This window comes from Triturus cristatus, chromosome 8 (assembly GCF_964204655.1).
Source record: "Triturus cristatus chromosome 8, aTriCri1.1, whole genome shotgun sequence".
Classification (NCBI taxonomy): Eukaryota; Metazoa; Chordata; class Amphibia; order Caudata; family Salamandridae; genus Triturus; species Triturus cristatus.
The window spans coordinates 768,874,546-768,897,312 of record NC_140591.1 but is presented as its reverse complement, the minus strand read 5'-3'; the positions used below and the strand labels follow the sequence as shown (position 1 = coordinate 768,897,312).

Genomic DNA, 22,767 nt, shown 5'->3' with positions numbered 1-22,767 from the left:
AAGAGGGACTCCACGACCCAAAGCAGTAGTGGCTGCCGTCACCCTGGTGGAATGGGCGCGCAGCTCCACTTGAAGTTCGTTCTTTGCCAAGGAATAACAGATTTTGATGCAAAGAACGACCCATCGAGAGATGGCAGGCTTTTGCGTGGCCCGACCTTTCTTGGCACCCACATAGCCAACAAAGAGCTGGTAATCCACCCAAAATAGTTTTGTGCGATCCAGATAGAAGGAAAGTGCACATTTTGCATCCAGACAGTGGAGCCTCTCCTCCCCTTTAAAAGGATGCAGGGGCGGGAAGAAGGTGGGCAAAGTATTGGTCTGTCCCATATGGAAAAAGTAAACCACTTTGGGTAGGAAAGAAGGCCTAGTGCGAAGGACAACTTTCTCCGGAGGAACAGCCAGGAAAGGAGGTTTGGAAGAAAGAGCCTGAGGCTCACTCACCCTGCGAGCAGAGGTGATGGCCACCAAAATGGCAGTTTTAAGAGTCAAAAGTGTGAGAGGACAGTTATGCATTGGCTCGAAAGGAGCGCACATGAGGTCGGTCAGAACCAGGTTCTAGTCCCGCTGGGGCATTACGTAAGGAATTGGAGGAAACAAGTGAGTAATGAACTTAAGGAAGCGATTTACAATAGGGGACTTGAAAAAAGAAGGCTGATCAGGAAGCCGAAGTGGCGCAGAAGAGAGCCTTGCTGGGCCAAAGAAAGAATGAAACGGAGAAATACACAGCCTTTGCTGCGCACCATGCCACAGATTTGTTCCATCTACAGGCATATACCGTTTTGGTGGAGGGACTCCTGGTTGCCAAGATAACGTTACAGACTTCGGGAGGAAGGTTATAAATTGTCAACTGTCGCCACTGAATCTCCATGCAAGGAGGTGGAGGCTAGACAGGTTCGGGTGGAGGACCGCCCTCTGCTGCGATAGAAGACCCACCGGAAGGGGCAGGCTGATCGGAGGATCGATGGCCATGTGCAGAAGCTCGGATACCAGAGTTCCCCTGAATTAAAGCTCGATGTATTCATAATTTGAGAATTTTATGCAGGTGATAAAAATTGTCAACTGTGATTTTTTTCAGGGGGGGGGGGGGGTATGTTAGTAGTAATATTGGTATGAGCTGCACAGGAGTGAATTACTTTGGAATCAATATTCTCCAAGGGCTTGTGTGTGCTTGCCTTCTGTTAAGAAGTCTCAGGGCCAAAGACTCCATCTACAGCCCGTGAACTCCTCTGCTGGGAGTTCTGACCTGCCAAGTGATGCCAATTTCACTTCTGGACCCTTGGAGGCAGCCGTTGCTGCACAGAAGCCAGAAAATCCATGTACTGACCTTCAGCGCCTGTTTTTTCCGACGCAGCATAGCCGTGCAACTGAAAAACCAATGCATCGTCGTTGCTCGGCCAAAGAATCAACATAGCGCCTTCTGTGCAGATGAAAGACCACCGTTGCCATAGTCCTGAGGCACCCATTCCTGCTCAAACACAGGCCCTGTTGTGCAGCTGAGGAAACACAGACAAATCCTGCTTCACAGCTGTGAAATCGACACATCGCCTGTTCCGCTGCCACATTGACCTAGCGCGTCTGGATTTTCGATGCATCCCACCTGTGCGCCAAATTCTTCTTTGACGTAGCCCAGCAGTAAGGAACCGAGGCCGCGTGTCCGGAAACCGACGCATCTCCTTCCTTGAGCTGCAGTAAGGAATCGACGCATCACCTTCCCTGGCAGTAAGGAATCGACTCATCACTTTGCTTTTCTGGCGCTTCATTTCCCCCGTGCCAGTTTTAGTCTTCGACGCTTCCCAGGTATTTTGTGATAAAAGTGACGCATCCATAGTTTTCTGTGAACTGAACTATGTGAAACTTTAAAAAATGATATCTTGACTGGTGTATGTTGGATTTTTGTCATTTTTGGTCTTGTTTTATTCCGATAGGATAATGTTAGTTACCCAGTAAGCTTCTGTTCTTCGCATGTAGAGCTGTAGATTCACATGCTTTGCACACTCCTGCCATCTAGTGTTGGGTTCAAATGTTTGCACTTTGTTTTTCTTCGAAGAAGTGTTTCCAGTCACAAGGTAGGTGACTTCTCCTTTCGGTGATGGTGCCCAAGGACATTGACTCCATTTAGATAGTTTCCCGTAGAGGGTGAGAATGAAGTTATTAAGAATAGAGATGTCCATGCGTATGTATATAAAATAAGAGAGAACTGCAACAGGTATAGGAACGAGAGGAGGCAGGTGGGCGCATGTAAATTTACAGCTCTACATGCCAAGAACACATGTTTACTGGGTAAGTAACATTATCCGTTTGAGGCATGTGAGCTGTAGATCAGATGCTTTGCATAGAATATACAGCAGTATTCTCCCAAAGCGGTGGCTAACCTGTAGCGTTTGCCTGAAAGTGTTCTAAGTACTGCCTGGCCTACATTAGCCTGTTGTCTCGCTAACACATCTACACAATGGTGCTTGGTGAATGTGTGCGGTGGAGACCATTTAGCAGCTTTACAGATGTCAGCTATGGGGAGGTTTCCTAAGAAAGCCATAGTAGCCCCTAGTGTGCAGGTGGAATGCGCTCTAGGGGGTATTGGTAAAGTCCTCTTTGCTTTTTCATAGCATGTTCGAATACATTTAACTATCCACGGAGCAATACCTGATTTAGAAATAGGATTGCCTTTGTGTGGTGGAGCAAAAGCCACAAAGAGCTGTTTAGTTTTACAAAATGGTTTTGTTCTTTCAAAGTAATACAATAATGCTCGTTTAACATCTGATGTGTGTAGAGCTCGTTCTGCCACTAAATCTCGTTGAGGAAAGAACACCGGCAACTCAACAGATTGATAGATGTGAAAGACAGATACCACTTTGAGTAGAAATCTGGGGTTAGTGCGAAGGACCTCTGTTTTGATGGACTTGACAAAATGGTTCCTCTATGGTTAGTGCCTGAAGCTCACCCACTCTCCTCAGTGATGTAATAGCAACGAGGAAGGCAACTTTCTAAGTGAGTAATTGAAGTTCACATTTGTGCAATGGCTCGAAGGGTGGACCAATTAGTCTGGTAAGGACAATGTTAAGAATCCACACTGGAGCAGGTGGAAGTTTTGTTGGAATAACTCTGGAGTCCTTCCATAAAAGCCTTGATAATGGGTACTCTGAAAAGCGACAGATGCTGTCTATTTTGAAGGTATGCAGCTATTGCAGTGAGATGTAAGCATATGGATGTGTAAACTAAACCTGGGTGCTGTAAGTGTAGTAAATAACTAATGATATTTTGAATGGAAGCATCTAGCGGGTTGATATGGTTATTACAATATAAAACAAACCACTTCCATTTAGCTGCGTAGCAAGCCCTTGTAGTAGGCCTTCTGGCCTCTTTAATGCTATTCATACAGGCTGGTGGAAGGTTCAGTTAACCGAACTATGATTTCAGGTGCGAGATCGCTAGGTTGAGATCTTTGGGATGTGGAGGTCTCATCTCTCCATGGCTCTGTGTGAGGAGACTGGGTGCGAGATGTCGTTTTTAATGAGGAACTACTGAGAACTCCAACAGGGTAGTGAACCAAGGTTGATGGGCCCATGTGGGAGCTACTAGGATCAGTGTGAGGGATGTTTGTCTGAGCTTCCGAACTACTAGTGGAATGAGTAGGAGAGGCAGAAAAGGTCAGGCAAATATCCCTGACCAGTTCATCCATACTGCATTGCCTTTGGACAACGGGTGTGGAGGCAAAGTTTGGGCATTTTGTGATTTGGTGAGTTGTGAACAGATTATCTGTGGAAAACCCCACATTTGAAAGAATGGGAGGAGAACTTGAGGGTGAAGTTCCCACTCATGAATCTGTTGTCTCTGCCTGCTGTGAAGATCTGCGATCTGATTGTTTACTCCTGTGAGGCGTCCTGCCAGGAGATACATTTTGTGATGTATGGCCCACCTCCAAATGGCTTGTGCGTGCACGACAGCTGGAGAGTGTGTCCCCCCCTGTTCCTGTATGTAATACATGGCTGTCATGTTGTCGGTGCGAATCAGGACAGTTTTGCCTGCAAGGTGAGTCTGGAAGGCTTTGAGCGCTAGAAATACTGCAAGGAGCTCTAAAAGATTTATATGAAGTTGCTTTTGCCTCCACAAAGCTTGAATTGTGAGTCTGGAGATGAGCTCCCCAACCAGTGAGCGATGTGTCTGCTTTTAGCATGGTCTGTGGAAATCGGTGGATGAAGGGCCGCCCTTTAGATGGGTTTTGTGAATTCCACCACTGCAGAGAGCAATGGGTGTGGCCGTCTACCAACATTAGATCTGACAATAGACCTTGAGACGGATTCCACTGACGTGCTAAGCATTCCTGAAGGGAACGCATTTGAAGTCTTGCATGGGGGAGCTATCATGATGCAAGACGCCTTCATTCCCAGTAGTTGCAAATATACTCTAGATGGTAAACACTGGTTGGGCTGAAACTGTGAAATTAGAGCCTGAATATTGCAGATTCTGGCTGCATTGGGACAGGCTAGAGCTTTTTGCGTATTGAGAGTGGCTCCTAAGTATGTTTGCGTGTTGGAAGGTTAAAGATGGGACTTCAACACATTAACTGTGAACCAGAGATCGTGCAGTAAGTGTACTGTTATTTGAGTGTGCTGGAGACACTTTGGGCAAGAACTGGCTTTGATGAGCCAATCGTCTAGGTATGGGGAGACATGAATATGTTGTCTTTGCAGGTGAGCAGCGAATACTGCCAGGCATTTGGTGAATACTCTGGGAGAAGTGGTAACTCCGAACGGAAGCAATCTGAACTGGTAGTGTTGTCCCGCTACCACAAAACTGAGATATTTGTGATGAGCGGGATGTATAGGAATATGGAAATATGCGTCCTTTAATTCTAGAGTAGACAAAGTAGTCTTGCTGTAGGAGTAGGAACACTTGTAGAAGTGTCACTATGAAAGTAATCAGAGTGAATATATTGATTCAACTCTCCGAGGTCTAGTATAGGCCTGAGTGAGCCGTCCATTTTGGGTATTAGAAAGTATAGGGAGTACACGCCAGATCCTTGATATTGTAATGGTACGGGCTCTATAGCTCCCTTTTGCAGAAGTGAGTGAACCTCCTGTTTGAGGTGTAGATGCTCTGGTGACATTTTGTGTGAACGTGGAGGAATGTTTGGGGGATGGTTGGTAAGCTCCAGGCAATAACCAGATTGGATAATTCCTAGGACCCATCTGTCTGAAGTTATTGTATGCCAGACGGGAAGGAATTGAGAGACAGGTCCTCCGACAGGTGTGGAATGATCGTAGGAAGAGGAGATAAGTCACTGTTTGTTGAGAGGGAGTTGCGGGATGTGTAACCTTTAACTCTTCCCTTGCCATTATTGCCTCTAAATCCGCCTCAAAAGTAACCACTCGAAGAGGGTGACTGACTGTTGCCTCTAAATGATGTTGAGGTGTTGTCTGTAGGTAAGCCTTTGGAGCTCCCTCTGTAGAAGGAGCAATGAAAAGACCCCCGAATGGATGGGGACTGTAGGGCTCCCATAGATTTTGCAACTTGTGTCCTTCATCTACTCTAAGGAAGTGTGTACCACAGGACCAAATAGATGCTCTTTATCAAAAGGTAGATTTAAGATAAAAGCCTGGACTTCATGTTTAAACCCTGAAATTCCAAGCCAGGTGTGCCTCCTTAGCAAGACACTGGTGTTGATTGCACGAGCAGCAGTCTCAGTGGCATCTAAAGCGCACCTAATAGAAGTGTTTGAAATTAGTGTCCCTTTCTGAATTAGGTTATTTGCCTTAGCCGTATGTTCATCAAGTAGAAATTGGAGCAATTGTTCCAATTCATCATAGTGAGCTCTGTCGTATCTATCTAAGAGGGCCTGGGTATTGGCAATACGCCAGTGATTGACTGCCTGTGCAGCTACTCTTTTTCCAGGGCATCTATTAATTTAGATTCCTTGTCTGGAGGAGGGGCATCCCCCGAGGTTCGTGAGTTTGCCCGTTTACGGGCATTAGAAACCACTAGGCAATTAATGGTATTTGACCCTTGATATCAACTGGATCTGTTGGTGCAGATTTAGATTTCTCATCTACCCTTGGTGTAAGAATTCTCGCACGAATGGGATCTTTAAAAATGTTGTCCGCATGTTTTAGCATGCCCTTAACCAGAGGCAGTGTATGAGTGGATCTCTGGGAAGAGCTTAGTGTTTCAAAGATAAAATCCTCCTCAAGTGACTCTTTATGAAGCTGAACTCCATGATATTCAGAAGCCCTATTAATTAACATAGCGGTGCAGTGGCTACGGGTCCCGACTCCTTTTTTTTTTTTTAGAACTGCAAAGATTCAGGAAAGGCAACAAACAAGCCTTCAAAAAAGATATGACTACAAAAGAGCGCGGAGGGGTCAATCAAGAACTAGATCCAAAAGAGAAAGTAGGGGTAACAACAAGATCGGTGGCTCGCAATCAAAAGATGTAGAGTACCCCCATGACATTGAACTATGTGATTATATCAACATTGTCAATCTTTCTGAACATGTACTGTCAAACTCAGAAATAAAAATATTAAGCAAGGGACTTGGTTTTTGTCCGAGCTCAATACCGGATTTTTCATTGTTCCATATCAGTTGTTTTAAATTTGTTAGAAATTTCAAATATTTCCAAGATAGACCTAACATTACCAATATATGTTTACCATCACATTTGAGTGACTCCAATCCATCCATTAAAGACATTAAGGATGTACATCTTGTACTCTGTCTCGATGACCAGGGAGACGATCCAACATTACAAACAGTGGCTGCAGATTTAGGCTTAGATACAAAAATTGATAGTGGATTTAAAGTTAAATCTAGATTCACTCCCCAGTTACAGGGAGGCAATAACATTGATAAATTCCAGCAGAATGTTATGTCTGACCTCTACAAAATGGAGGATAAATTTTACACTAAACGCAAATTTTACAGACAGAACATTACTGTGGAAGAAAGAAATGCTGTGGCAAACCTCAAGAAAAAGGACTCCCTTGTCATCCGAGAGGCTGACAAGGGTGGAAATATAGTCCTGATGAATCATCTGGACTATGTCTCGGAAATAGACAGACAACTCAGTGATACTATGACATATATAAAACTGAGTGGCAATCCCATAAAAGAAACTAAAGAGAGAATATATAGTTTTCTGAAACTTTGGAATGAACAGTGTTTGATCTCTGATTTGGAAATTTGTTTAATGATGTGCCTACTTATCCGTGTATCTATTGCCTACCCAAAGTGTATAAGGGTGGAGAGTTTCCTCCGGGGAGACCCATCATATCTGGTGTTGGATCTCCCACTGAGAAAATCTCTGAATATATAGATTTTTTTTGCAGCCGCTAGTTACAAACTTGCCTTCGTTTATCTTGGACACTGGAGATGTTCTGAATAAAATTTGAGGTGTTGATTGGGTTCTTGGGCATTACTTGGTAACAATGGACGTGTGTGCATTGTATACAAGTATTCGAGGCAAACTTGGCTTGGATGAAGAACAACATTTTTTGGACACAAGACCGATAGAAACTTATGAGCATTCCACATTGTTATTGCCAATGATTGAACTGGTTTCAAATAATAACATCTTTTTGCATAATGGAAGCTGGTTCCGCCAGATTAGAGGGGTGGCCATGGGGGCAAAATTTTCCCCGTCTCTGGCCAACCTCTATATGGGGTATTTTAAGCCAATAAATACATGGCGTAAGGGACCTGTGAACCTATTGAACAACATTCTGTATCTAGGTAGATACATTGATGACATTCTAATGTTCTAGGCAGGGACTTTTGATGAACTAGACCAGTTTTTTGAATACATGAATGATCATTCTTTCAATCTGAGCTTTACAAAGGAACAAAGTACTTCTAGCATAAACTTTCTAGACAACACCATTATGGTTGATAATGGTAGACTACTTTAAGTTCCCTACAGAAAATTCTTACATGCAGAAAGCTCACATCCAATTTCAGAGATTAATTCAATCCCATTTGGGGAAATGGTGAGAACGAAGAGAAACTGCAGTGATGGCAAAGATGTAATTGAGAAGGCTCGAGCAAAGGTCAATAAAAGGGATAGGAACTTACTTCTTAAACACAGATGCAATAAAAAGGTGTCTAATGTTAGAAAAATCAGATTCATTACACCCTATACATCTATAAACACGGACTTGTATAGAATTTGAAATAAACATTGGCATCTGTTACTATAAGATGGGAGCCTACATGAGAAGATAGGTACCAAGCCCTCAATTACATTTAAGAAGGGGAAAACATTAAGGCAAGAGCTATGCCCGAGTTACATTCCACCCAAGAGAACTAGTACATGGTTACCCACTACCCCCAAGGGATTCTATAAATGTGGCATGTGCAGTGTATGTTGTTTTGCCATGAATAAGACAATCAAATTTCAATACAATAGTGCTAAAACACACACTATCAATCATTTTATTAACTGTAATACTACATATGTAGTTCATTGCCCTCTGTTAGCTTTCCACTGTCAGGAGTTGTACAGCAATGAGTTGTAGCATAACGGGTCAGGAGCTTGAAATAAGCATTCAAACCCATCAGCGGGAAAAAACAATCTAAGGTGGAGTCTTTGTTCTGGGGAAGGTGGAATGTCAGGTAAGAATTAAGGAGGTCTTAAAGGGTTCCTGCCCGGAATTAAAAACAAAACATTTATAAAAAACACTTGTTCAAAAACAGCGGCAACAAAACCTCCAGTAAGCAGCAAGAAAAGTGCAAATATGATAACGCGAGCAACAGCCTGCAGTCTCCCGGCTCAAACCTCAGGAGGTGCAGCCTGATCACTAGACGACAACATGCAATCTAAAGCAGCACGTTACAAACTCATAATAATGCTCCATTAAAATTGACTGACTCTTGTTCAGTAAGTTTACAAAACTCCTTGACTAATATTTAATCAAAACAAAACGTTACTTGCCTTAGATGACTATATTTCTAGTGGATACTACACCTTCCTACACAGGTCACACTTTAAAGACTATACTCCAGGTGCCAGCCTATCTGGACTTTTTTTGTTTAATCCACCAATAGCAGGTTAATCCCGTCAGTTGGTGTCATGTGACTAATTGTGGCTTTGCACGACCACAATGGATCAACTTTTCTCCATATATAGCGCAGTCTGGTGCAGATATCAATTTCTTGCATTCTTCCTTGCCCAACCAATGCACCTAATCAAGGCCTGGGGAGAGGAACCAAAAGCTTTGCAACAAGGACTATAACCAGCATTATAATTGCACACCTTGGGAACATAATATAAACCAGCACTAACTCAACAAGACCGGAATGTGGACAGAGGAATCTGCAGGGATATATAGTATACATCAGTTACTTACCTTCAGTAATGATCTTTCTGGCGGAATCTCTAACTGCAGACTACATAAGATTTGCATATTCCTCAGGCTTAAGACTAAATCTGGAAACTTATAAAGCAGTACTCCGGCGTGCTGACAAGTGGCATTATGTGGCTCTGCACTGGCATTTTTCCTACTGTGAGGAGCGGGCCACATAAGTACCACCCATGCATGGTGACATCAGTTGCTTTCTAAAGCTGTACGCCCCTTCAGCCGCAGCGCCATTAGCAAACTTACATGACCAATGTACAGATATCTAGAGTTGGACATTTTTAGATGAAAAAGATCCCAGTTAACAGAATGGGGAGGCAAGAAGGTCCGTGCGGAATCTGCAGTTAGATAGAGCATCTACCAGTAAAATTATTACTGAAGGTAAGAAACTTCTTCTTCTGATGGATACTGTTGCATGCAGATTCCTTAACTTTTGAATAGATACAACGGGAGTACCTCCACCAGGATGTAAGTCTGTACTGGCTCAAACCAAAAGGTTTTGCAGTATCAAGCAGGCAAAATGCCCCTCGACAAACCGGAGTGTTAAAGCAGCAGTGCTCAACTAATATGTGCAAAGATGCCAATATAGCCAAGTAGCAAATGCCCAGGACAGGTACTCCATGTGCTAGTGCAGTGTTAGCAGTCCTAGGTGGATGGGGCCCGAAAGCTTCTGGAGGCTGCTTCTTTGTTAGAGTAGCAGATCAATAGACCACTGGGAGATGGTCTGCTTCTGCACCGCCTTGCCCTTCTTTGCCCTAGAGAAGCCCACAATGTTGGTAGTCGAGCCAATGTGTTTTGGTGCAATCAATATAACAGCTTAGTGCCCTCTTGGGGTCCAAAATATGTTTCCACCTCCTTAGTGGAGGAGTTGAGGCAAAGAATGCTAGAAGAGCAATAGCCTTTCTGACATCAAATGCTCACTTTTTGCAGAAAAGCAGCTCAGGCCCTTAACACCAACTTATCTGGGAAGAATGCTCTACAAGATGGATTTTAAGAAAGAGCGAGCCTGCAGCTTACTCACATTCCTAGCCAATATTAGGACGATGAGAAAACCTATTTTCAATATCTTAAGTGTCAATGGTCATCTGTGCAATGGCTCAAAAGGGGTGCACATAAAAAAAAGCAAGCATTAAATGTAAAAGTCAGACTGTGGCATCACAAAGGGTGCTGGTGGAAATAAATGGTGCAAACGTAAGAAATGTAATCACGACAGGTGATCTGAACAAAGAAGGCTGATGAGTCAACGGCACAAACCCTGTAACAGCCAATACAAAGCCTTAAACGGTGCCCAAATAAAGACCTCGCTGGGGCTGGGACCAAAAAAAAAAAAAACCTGCAAAATGCTTGCAGTGGGTCAAAATGGTGGTTGCTGCACCAAGCCACAAATGTATCCCAACGACTGGTGTACATTGATTTTGTGGAGTGATGTCTTGCCGCTAAGATAACCTCAGGAGGAAGGTTGAATAGAGTCAACTGCTGCCATTCAATATACAAGCATGGAGATGCAAATTGTGCAGGCCTGCTGCAACGGAAGATCTTGCTGAAGTGGCACCTTAATCAGAGGACAGATGCGCATGCCCAGAAGTTCTGGGTACCACACTCTCCTGGCCAAATCAAGTGCCACTTGGATGAATATGGCCTGGTAGTTTTTGATCTTCTTCAGACCTTACAACAGGTGAGGCAGCAGTGGGAAGGCATACAGGAATCATGAGACCCACTCTAGATGGAAGGTGTCTCCAAGAGAGCCGTCTTGGAAACTCAAAGCGCAAAAGTGCAGACACTGCACATTGTCGGCAGTGGCGAAAATATCAAGCCAGTGTTCTCCACATTGAAACAAGACACTCTGTGCCGCCTACATGTGCAATTGTCATTCGTGATCCATTAAGCATCAGCAACTGAGTTAGTATGCCCGGGCGTTTAGATATCCCATAAGGTGGTCAACCACCAGAGAAATTCCTTGGTGGTCCAGCCACTTTCAGAGGCGCAGATCCTTCTCATAGAGCAAAAGACCCCCACCCCACTTGTTGCAGTACCAGATAATGGTAGTGTTGTCCGTGAGCACCTACACCAGCCTCCTTTTAGTATGGCGCTTAGAAATAAGCAAATGGCCCTAAACTCCAACAAATTGATGTTGAGTGGGGTTTAAGCTGAAGACCGGAGGCCTATAATCTCAAACTCACCCAGACTGCCTCTTCAACCCACAAGCAATGTGTAAGTCACCAATGTTAACTTTGGGTGGGGTATGGAGAGGGTTCTGCCACCAACCTAATCATGGTTCAGCAGCCACCACTGCGGGTATTTAGCAGTCTCCTCTAAAATCTATATACAATCCAACAGATTCTCTTGATGCGGTGCCCACTTAGACTCGAGGTCCCACTGCACAGCCCACATATGCCATCTGGTTCTGTTTGACAAGCAGGATGAAAGAGACCACAGAGATCCAGGACAGAGGCTGAAACATAGGGATCAAAGCCGGAGTGTCCGGGACTCTAGACTCCGTAGGAAAGGCTCATGTACCATATCATGTATACCTCTGGTGAAGGAGAGCATCTGCAAAGGAGTAAAGTGGGACTTCCACAAAGTGATCGTGAACCCCAATGATGGGAGGAGGTTCGGCCTCATCTGGAGGTGGCTGGCGACTGCCTGGTGCACACCAGTCTTCAGCAGCCAGTCATTGAGGTAGGAGATGATTGGTACCACTGACCTTCGAAGGTTGACCACAGCCATCACTTTTGTGAACACCAGAGAGGACTGGTGAGGTCAAAAGGAAGCCGCACAAACTAAAAATGCTCCTGGTCCACTATGAAATGCAGGCAACGCCTACGGGCCTAAAGAACAGGAATATAGAAATGAGTGTCATGCAGATCCAATGCTACTATCCAGTCTCCAGGGTCTTGGAAAGACAGGACCTGGACAGGAATGCGCTTCTTGAATATGTCCTTTCGCAGAGAGGCGTTGAGACGATACAAAATAGAACCAAATTCTTTGTTTGCCTTCTGCACAAGAAGTTAGCTGGAACAACCAGTTCCTAGTTCCAAGGTCAGAACCCTTTCTGTAGCCAAAGGGCCTGTACTTCTGGATGCAAAACGGAGAGATGGTCCTATGTCAGCCACCTGAACAGATGTGGAATGCACGGTGGGTAGTAAGACATGGAAGGGCATAGCCTCAATGTACAATTTGGAGAACCCACTCGTCTGAAGGGATCGCCTGGGGAGCTTTACCTTGGGGAGAAGATTTACTTAGAAAAGTGGGAAAGTGCAAAAGCACAATATGTTTACAGAACCTTACCAAAAATAACTTGATATCCCACTTCCAGATGAACGTTAGTTGCATGAAATAACAGGAGTTAAAACGAGGGGTTGTGATTAGAGCCCAGACACCATATGCTGGTGTATTGCGGATCTGATAACATCTATATACAACGCCATTGGCGCAGTTCACACCCCAAGACCATAGGAGGTCACATTTTACATAATCACTGTGAAGTCTGCAGAGGATTTTGAATGGTAAAGTTCAAAGAAGAGTTCCAGACCAGTGTCTGTAAGATGTACAAAACCTGGACCCAACGCCAATGTGCCAAAAGGCGCCACAGATAATGTAAGCAAACCCTCAGTAAGGGAAGCAGGAAATAGAGTCCAGGGCACCGCCAGACACTGGAGAGGCATTGCTTGGGGGGCGGGGTAGTCTAGAGATTCATCCAGGCACCTGTAGAATATTCATTCTGGAAAAACCAAACTATCTCAGGTTACCATATCTAAGAATGTCTGCTATACGTAGCATGCTGTACGAAAATTGGATGGTCACTATCCAACCGTCTGCATACAACCTACACAACATTTGATGCTCTTACAGCCTTCAAAGCTTGTATCATGACTAGGGAGGTTAATGATTACATGCCTATCAAGGACCAAACCCAAAAACCACCTGGTAGCCAGCACCACACCTCAAGAATCCGCCTCCCTCTAATAACCAATCCACTGGTCTAATCCGGCTCCCGCACAACATCACACAAACTTACTCTCCACAGGAGGAATTACCATCAATAAGCAGGATTCATTTGAAAAGGCTTATTACTTCATTACAGGTTTTCTGCTGAATAGAGGGAAAACCTATCCACTTCTACAAAATTAACTGCTTGAAATCAAAATCAAATCTGCAAACCACACTTTCCATTTCAGACACAATCACTCCAGCAACTGTTCTTCTAAGGTAACTGCCCGCATGTTACACCTCACTCACCACAACTACTCCTGAAGAGCCTAACTAACACAACAACTCCAATGCTGCAGAGTGTTCCTGCACAAACATTTGCACCCCAACCACACAAACGCTCTGATCTGTGATCACACAACAAATCCTAGTACTACAATCTTAAGAGCAAACATAAACCAGAGCAAGCAACCTGAGACATTTCCCTTAACCCAATAATACTTTCAAATATCACATCAAGGCTGCCTCAGATCAGATTTTCCTGGAATATGTCAAACTTCACCAGAAAGACAGACCAGAAAAAATGTGTCCCTCCTCAAAAGCTTCCAATAGGACACCAATCTACCACAATAATGTACTATCCCAACACATAAGGGGTTTACTATGGGCCTGATTTTCATATTTTGTTTTTTATTTCAGATTTTCATAAACAAACGCCTTTTATAAAAGTCACACACACACAAGGTCTCAAACATTAACAAGCATTGGCAAAGCAAATAACAATGGCCTGAATGTGTAAATTCAAAACCACAATTGCGCACAGACTAATTGTTTTGTGTAGCTGTGCAACCTGCCTTTTTGTGCCTCCCAAGGTTGTGCCCTGTTTTTCTTCACTCTAACACTGCGGTGCTGATGCCATGCAGAACCACAAGCTTGGGGAATAAAGGTGCAGACATAAGCAGAAACATTTTAAGGCATGGACAAAGTGGGCTCAGGCCCAGGGTCCCAGCCTTTCAGGGGACTCCTGATAGAGGCAGATCTGTTCTGCAGATATTCTTGCCCTGATAAACTTTAATAATTCTTAAATAGATTTTAGATCTCCTTTTCCTTTATTTTTTTTTTTTATAAGGGTGATGTGTGAAAGTCTATTACAGACATTTTTCAGAGAAAGTGTGTTGGTGTTTCATGCAACATCAATAAAAAGTTTTTTTTAGATCAAAACAGGATCTCGGCTATGAGAAATGAGAGGGTGTCGCAGAGATTATTAGAAGTAATATTAGAGAGCTGCTGCAGAGTTAAAATAGGGAACAAAACACACCACTATCTCTGAATATTAGATGTAAACACATTTAGAATTGGGTCGCGTGTGCCTGTGCACTGTCAGTGACCTGGCCAAAGAGCGCACATGAGAGCGGATATTGGATCATGAATTCAAAGCGGTTCTGAATATGGGTCCCCAAAATTTTGGCCCAGGACCACCAAAATCCTTACGATGTCTCTGGACATGAGGCACAGAAGCAGCATTTTGCGCAGTAATACCATCCCACTAGGCTGTGTGCATGTCTGTCTTTGCATACATTAGCATATTAAAGCTATAATGATTAGGTTGGCCACCGATCGTCTTATGCAGTCTCCATTTTAAAGTCAGATTTGTTTAAAGTTCCATATTTTAGTTTGTCTTATATTTAAGTTTTAAACTATTAAAGAACAAAACGTTTGCCACTCTGAACATTACACATTACAATTGTTGCAATCGTCATACCTTTAAGTGTAGCTTTTTTCAGCACCTTCATAGCATATAATTGTCCACCATCAGGTCCTGAGATTTTTCTTACAAGAAATACCTGTTTCCAGAAACAAAAATAGCGAAATAGGTTATCGCCATTTTTGAACCACAGAAGACCTATGTGATTAAAATGTTTGAACACTGCAGCTCAAGCTCCATTAACAAAGTAAACCTGTAAAATCTGACCACTTATTCATTACCTTCATCAAGAAACATGAATCTCAAAACAGACGGGATTTATTTTTGGCTATTAAAACACGTATAAATAGGGTGCTGAATATATGAATGGCTTCCTTTTAGCAACAGGTGATTAAACTATCTCTTAACACTCTCAAATTAAAGTTGGCGTATCAACTAGTCCTGCATAGTGTCGCTGGATCCATCCACTACTGGCAAGGGTAGGGAATTTGACGTCTTCTACATAATCTCCAAAAGGAACAGATGAAGATCACACAACAGGAGTCTTTATATTCCCTCCCATTTTTTTGTATCCTGGACTCCCTTATATCCATCAGGGAACAAAAGCATTGTGGTCTACGTCTTCCCGCTTTGAGGATTCAACAACACTCTCTCAATATCTATTCACCATCTCTAACTTTTTACCACAAAAATTACAGTAGTGGTAGGTTTACTTGCTATTTGAAGTTCAATATGCCAATCTAGGCTGAGAAACCGGTTATGTCTTGGTAGGGTCTTCTCCATCTCATGCCGCCTATCCTCCAATGGAATGTTCAGAGTATTCAGTGGAGAGCAAGTACGACCGAAGCAGTAGAAAACGGATGGGGGCAAGGTGGTTTGTGGTCAACTGCCTGTTTCCTGTACTGACTTGCTTTTTAATAAAAGCCCTTTATGCAAGCTGCTATCACAACACATCTTTGCTTGCTTTCAACACTGACGACCAGTTGGTGGAGACTCGCCCGGTATAATTAGGTAGTGCACTTTCCCCAGTGGTTCACTGTTTGGTTGCTGCTGTGCATCTGATCATTTCACCGAAGTTTCTACCCATCTGTGGTCTCTCAGGCAGCTGCTCCATGCTGCAAGTATTTGGCTGACATTGACTGACAGGACTGCAACATACTGTTGAGTAGTTCCTACAAATCTATATAGGATCTGTGTGTTTAGACAACATAAAACAAGGGATTGGTGTCCAGACGGATTCCAGACACCCCCAAGGGATATGCTAGTCTGTAGACCAGCTAGCTTACAGTGCCACTACGAGCCCCACAACCTTAGCAAGGAGCGAATAGTTTTTGGCAACTATCGAACAACACAACCCTGACTCCTCGGGGATCGTGGAAACAGTACAGTACTTTTCGTTCAGTCACTTGTGCTCACTTGTTCTGAGAGAGGTATACAGAATAAACGATGGGGACGTTTTCAATGAGTATTTATTGAACCAGTGTCATTCTAGTATAAAAGAACACGTTACTTACCTTCTGTAAAGATATTTCTGTAAGAGACACATATGAGTTATAGATTCCTCACCTTAGAATTACCCCCAGGCATCAGACTGGATCCAGAGAATTTTTCTTCAGCAGTACCCCTGCATGTCGGTAGGTGGCATTGGTCAACTCCGCGTTAGTCATTGGCATCGTGGTCGCCAGAATGACGTCGTGGTATCTACTTAGAAGTCGCCCCTGCGTGCTGATGTCCGTTATTTACACGACATTCCACGCCAAAAGCGCAGAGCCATGCAAGACACTGACAACTGGTGCTCAAAACTAGGGCCCCCCTTAACCTAGAAATCAGTTCGCAGAACGGGGAGGATGGGGAGGATGGGTGGGGCGGTGAGGAATCCATAACTAATATAGGTCTCTTACAGACATATCGTTAACAAAATAAAGTAACTTGTTCATCTGAAACATACTATTAATTATGGATTCCTCACTTTAGAATAGATAACCCAGCAATGCCAACCCCAGAGGTGGGTCTGCTTACTAAGCTCACACCAGAAAGTCCTGAAGAACTGAACGGCCAAAGAAGCGGTCTCTCTGGACTTTGCTGACCAGGCAGTAGTGTTTAGTAAACGTGTGCAAAGAAGCCAACGTAGCTGCCTGGCAGATATCATGAAGGGGGACTCCACGTCCCAAAGCAGAGTGCGCAACCCCACTGGAGGTTCCTTTTTCTCTAAGAAATAACAGATTTTGATGCAAAGAATGACCCATCGGGAGATGGTTCGTTTTTGCAAGGCCCGACCTTTCTTGGCGCCCACATATCCAACAAAGAGCTGGTCATCCACCCGGAATGGTTTTGTGCGATCCAGATAGAATGAAAGCGCACGTTTTAGATCCAGCGGTGGAGACTCTCTTCCTCTTTAAAAGTATGCGGGGACAGGAAGAAGGGGGGAAAAATGTGATGGTCTGTCCTATGTGGAAAGGGGTAACCACTTTGGGGAGGAAAGAAGACCTAGTGTGAAGAACAACTTTGTCAGTATGAACAGCCAGAAAAGGAGGTTTGGTAGATACAGGCTGAAGCTCACTCACCCTGCGAGCAGAGGTGATGGCAGTCAAAAAAGCAGTTTTAAGTGTCAGAAGTCTGAGAGGACAGTTATGTAGCGTCTAGAAAGGTGCGCACATAAGATAGGTCAGAACTAGGTTCAAGTCCCACTGGGGCATTACGAAAGGAATTGGAGTAAACAAGTGGGTAATGCCCTTAAGGAAGCAATTTACAATAGGGGACTTGAAAAGAGAAAGCTGGTCAGGAAGCCAAAGGCAGACCGACAGGGCCGAAAGATAGCCTTTAAGAGTGCCCAGAGTAGAGCCCTGCAGGGCCAAAGAAAGGAGGAATAGGAGAACCTCTGAAAGGGGGTCAGAAAGGGTATCCACAGCCTTTGCTGTGCACCATGCCACAAACTTGTTCCCTCAACAGGCGTATACCGTTTTGGTGGAGGGACGCCTGGCTGCCGAGATAGCGTTACAAACTTCGGAAGGAAGGTGGAAAGCTGTCAACTGTCACTGCTCAATCTTAACGCAAGAAGGTGTAGACTGGACAGGTTCGGGTGGAGGACCGTCCCCTGCTGCTGCGACAGAAGATCCTCCCGAAGGGCTAGTCTGATCGGAGGATCGATGGCCACGTGTAAGAGCTCGGTATACCATACTCTTCGAGCCCAGTCCGGGGCCACAAGAATGACTTGGGCCCGGTCGCGCTTGATCTTCAGCACTCTCGGTAGAAGTGGTATAGGCAGAAAGATGCACAGAAGACCGCAACTCCACTTGTGACGAAAAGCATCGCCAAACGAGTGCCGCCTTGGAAATAGCGCGCAGAACTGCTGACATTGCGTGTTCTCGTCGGTGACGAATAGATCTAACCAAGGCTCTCCCCACTGCTAAAAGAGACCTTGCACCACCTCCGAGTGAAGATGACATTCATGATCCATCATGCACCAGCGGTTGAGCTCGTCCGCTCTGGCCTTCAGAAAACCTGCCAGGTGTTGAACCACCAGAGACATGCCCTGATGTTTCAGCCACTTCCAGTGACAAAGTGCCTCCAGACATAGGGTCCACGACCCCACCCCGCCCCGTTTGTTGCGGTACCACATGGCGGTGGTGTTGTCCGTGAACACCTGCACTACTCTCCCTTTGACAGAAGGAATGAATGCCTTTAGTGCAAGACAGCTCACCCGCAGCTCCAGAAGGTTGATGTGGAGCCCGGACTCCGCCGGAAACCAGAGGCCTCTGATCGCCGCCTCTCCCATGTGGTAGCCCCACCCCAGAAGTGATGCATCTGTCACCACTGTGAACTCTGGCTGGGGAAGGGAGCGGGAGAGGAACAGGGACCTGCCGTTGACCCAATCCTGGTTTGTTAGCCACCACTGAAATTGATGTGCAGTGCCCTCTGAGATCTGAACACAATCGGAAAGACTCCCTGATGCTGTGCCCACTGGAACTTCAGGCAACACTGCAGAGCCCGCATATGCCACCTGGCATAGTCCACCAGCAGGATGCAGGAGGCAATGAGGCCCAGTGGCCTCAGGGTCATTCTGACCGAAACCCGGGATAGAGGCTGAAAGATCGGAATCATAGCCCAAATATCCCAGACTCGCTGCTCAGGAGGATAAGCCGGAAACTGCGCTGTGTCCAGAACTGCTTAGATGAAAATGAGATTCTGAGAGGGAATCAGGTGCGACTTCGGCAAGTTGATGGTGAAGCCCAGCGAATGCAGGAGGGGCGGAGGTGTCACCACTGGATTCGGCGCTGGAGGAGTCACGAGGTCAACCGGCGCCAATCCGGATCAAGGCATGGATCCCTGGGGGCCCTGCGGAGCCGAAGCCACCGGCATCGAAGGCCTAGAGCCCCCAGCCGAGTCCGCGGGGCCCGAAGGCACACCAGCGGATTCGGGCTGCCCAAAGATCCAGTGGAGGGCTTAATAAAAACTATGAAGTGGGGCAGGGGTCGCCCCGGAAAACAAGGGTGGCTCGGAACTACCTTCCGCAACCCGCGTCACTTCGGCCAACGGACGGGGAGAACGCGAAGAGCGACAATGCTTCACCACCTTCTTTTTGTGCTTTGACTTACCCTAAGACGAAGACATCGACGAGTGGTGGTGATGGCTCCGGGACCGGTCCCGCAACCTCCCTTTTGACTGGGACCTCGATCGGCATGGAGCAGCCTGCCGGGCCTCGAGAAGCTTTCGGGACTGCTCCCACAAAGACTTCGGGTTCGTAGCCCGGCAGTCGGAGCACGACTTATCAATAAATAAGGTTGCTTTCCTGTAAAAATCCACTACTGGAGAAAGCTATAGACTATAGAGTGAAATTTGGTGCACCTAGTCAGGTGGTAGAGGTTAGTAAGGACTGCTGTGCTGTGAAGTAGGTGAATGGGCAATGGCGAAATGGTGCAATTGTGCTGATGGTGTTATGCAGAGTAATGGAAAAGTGATGGTTCTGTTTTTACTAATAAAAGCTGATAACATCTATTCGCGCAGGAAACCCAATTGTAAATAACCAGGAGAAAATTTAGAGATTTTGTTCTTGACGGATTTACTACTTTAAGTTGTGTTGCCTGTGTACCTTATTTGATGTATCTGATTAAATTTATTTTTTCAAGTAGGTCCTGTAAGGGGGTGGGGGGCGGTCTAGGTGGATTAGTAGGTTCTGCACTGGTTTATCCATCTTTTTCCAACATCACAAGTGCTTTTGTTTTCAATTTTGTTACTTCTTTTTTGCTTTTCTTATGTTGTGGAAAAAAAGTAGATATGTTATGTCTAGGAAGGGTGTTCTCCAGCTAATGCCTTCCAATGGAATGTTCGGAAAGAACGAACAAGGAGAACGACAAGAACAGGAGAAGACTGTTGGGGGAAAGGTGTGTTCGTTGTCAGCTGCTTGTTCCCTGTACTGACTTGCTTTATAATAAAAGCCCTTTCTGCATGCTGCAATCACCACACATCTTTAGATGCCTCCAACAAAAGCACTATGGGATCAGAGTGAACTTGAAGAAAAAGGAAGGCAAAAGCAGTCTACTGTAGAAAAAAAAATGGTGCCTTCATTTAAAGTGAAAGCTAACAAAACGTTTACATTTTCTGAAACGGGAGGAAAGCTCTTCATTGAGAAAAATCATTTCATAAAGAAAAAAAATTAGCTCTGTGTGCTTAAGGCCAAGAGTCTACAGTGTACTCTATGTAAAGCATACATTGCAAAAGTGTGTAGATTTATAGTGCCCACACTGATTTTATCCCTACGATTATGGTCTTGTAGTGTTAATCCGGGAAGAGGCGGTACACTAGTTGTAAGGAGAAGCGGAAAAGTAATTCCTTTGACCTTGAAACAGTATTTTAGGTTTACGCAGAAAGCTGAAAAACTAACCAATGATATAGATTTGTAGCAAACTTCTGGTTAGAACAAGCATTAGCAATGCCAATAGGTCTCGAATTTGCTATATTGGAGCTATTGGCATTGTAAATGACTGTCTTTTACCCATGTGTTTTGGTTTGGAGTGGAGTGGATGTATGTGGTGTGGGGTGAAATTATGAGAGTTAAATTGGAATTGTTAGTTGTGGAACTGTGTGGTGTGGAGTGAATTTATGTAGTAGAATTATGCGGCAGGGTGGATAGATAGAGCTCTCCTCCACAGAATAGATAGACAAGAAGATAGAAAGGGACAGGTGGTTTCTGCACAAAGTGCTGAATGAACTCCACACCGAGGAGCAGAAAGTGTGTGAGAAAGATAAAGGGGAGAACTGGCGACAGACGCATAAAGATGGAGCGCCTGTGTACACAGAAGACACCCCAAGAAGAGGAGAGTATGGTGGAATTAAGCGACGTAAACCTTGAAAAGGCACGAGGAAAACTGTGCCCAAGACGTGAAGTCAACCATATGAGAGAGGCAGGAACAGTGCGTGAGAGCGAGAGATGAAGTGAGAGAGACTACCATTCCCCATGGGCCTCACCACCACAGTTGTCGGATTTGCTTGGAGGAGACTTACAAAAAAATACTGCTGCTTGCCACACACAATTAGTCAAACTACCTTTAACGGCTACGCAGCAACTGATAGTTTGATGTAATATATGTACCCATATTTGGTTAAAATTTTTAATTAGGCCTCTGTATGTGCCAGTGTATGTTTATATGAAGATGTGTGCACACAGATGCATTGAAAGACAGATTTAATCATTTTAAGCAAACGTAAGCAAGCGTTTACACATATACGTGCAAACAGTTTACAATATTCCTTTGTAAGAGACCTAGCCATTTTTATCTGTACCCATCGCCTAAATATTACTTTTACTGACGCCACAGGATATACCAGACTGGAGCCAAAAATGTCTCATCCCTCACAAACTGTTTTATGGTTTCAGCAAGATATTTTTCTACTGGAGCCAGTTTCAGGCAGGCACAAACTTTGCTAAAAAGATTTAATAACCATAATAAAAAGTTGTTCTGAACTAGCAGGCCCATGTTACATCCAAAGCCAGCACTGTGTTCATGTAAAATCAAGTACAGAGATAATTAGGGCTGTATGAGGAAGCTACTGCACACTAAAGAGAAAGGAATATGCTACTTACCAGTATGCATCTGTTCTTGGCATGTAGAGCTGCAGAGTTGTACACTTAGCATAGATCGCCATCTGGTGTTGGGCCCGGATGTTTGCAGTTTGTTTTTCTTCTTGGACAGTCTTTGGAAGTCACGAGTTCGGTGACTCCTCCCTCGGTCCGTACTGCGCATGGGCTTCGGCTCCATCCTCAGATTGTTTTTCGCCAACAGGGAAATGATGGAGCGTAGTAATAACAGTGAGAAACCCATGTGTGTTGTATCTAAATAAGATGTACTGGAACGGATACAGGTAGCCGGGGAGGCGGGTGGGCGTGTACAACTCTGCAGCTCTACATGCCAAGAACAGATGCATACTGGTAAGTAGCATATTCCGTTCGAGGCATATGAGCTGCAGATTGTACACTTAGCATAGATTATATAGCAGTACCCAACCTTAGCGGCGACCACCGGTATCCGTTGCAGTGGTTTGAAAAAGTGTCTTTAGTACAGCCTGGCCCACCCTAGCTTGCTGCTTGGAATGCACATCTACACAGTAATGTTTTGTGAAGGTGTGCGGTGTAGACCATGTGGCTGCTTTGCAGATGTCATCTAAGGGTATATTCCCTAGAAAAGCCATAGAAGCCCCTAACTTTCTTGTAGAGTGGGCTTTAGGCGGAACAGATAATGTTCTTTTTGCCTTTTGATAGCAAATTTGTATGCACTTTACAATCCACCTA

The 22,767-nt window shown here is 44.7% G+C and overlaps 1 protein-coding gene across 2 annotated transcripts in view; it reads right to left on the bottom strand.

Annotated features, from left to right (window-relative positions):
• The window catches only part of RPS6KA3 (ribosomal protein S6 kinase A3), a 690,637-nt gene that overhangs the window by 487,110 nt on the left and 180,760 nt on the right, over positions 1–22,767 (bottom strand). For both annotated transcript variants that reach the window (XM_085622203.1, XM_085622204.1), the window contains exon 4: positions 15,039–15,120. In XM_085622203.1, coding sequence (XP_085478329.1) covers positions 15,039–15,120 — 82 coding nt within the window. The remainder of the gene's footprint in view (positions 1–15,038; positions 15,121–22,767) is intronic.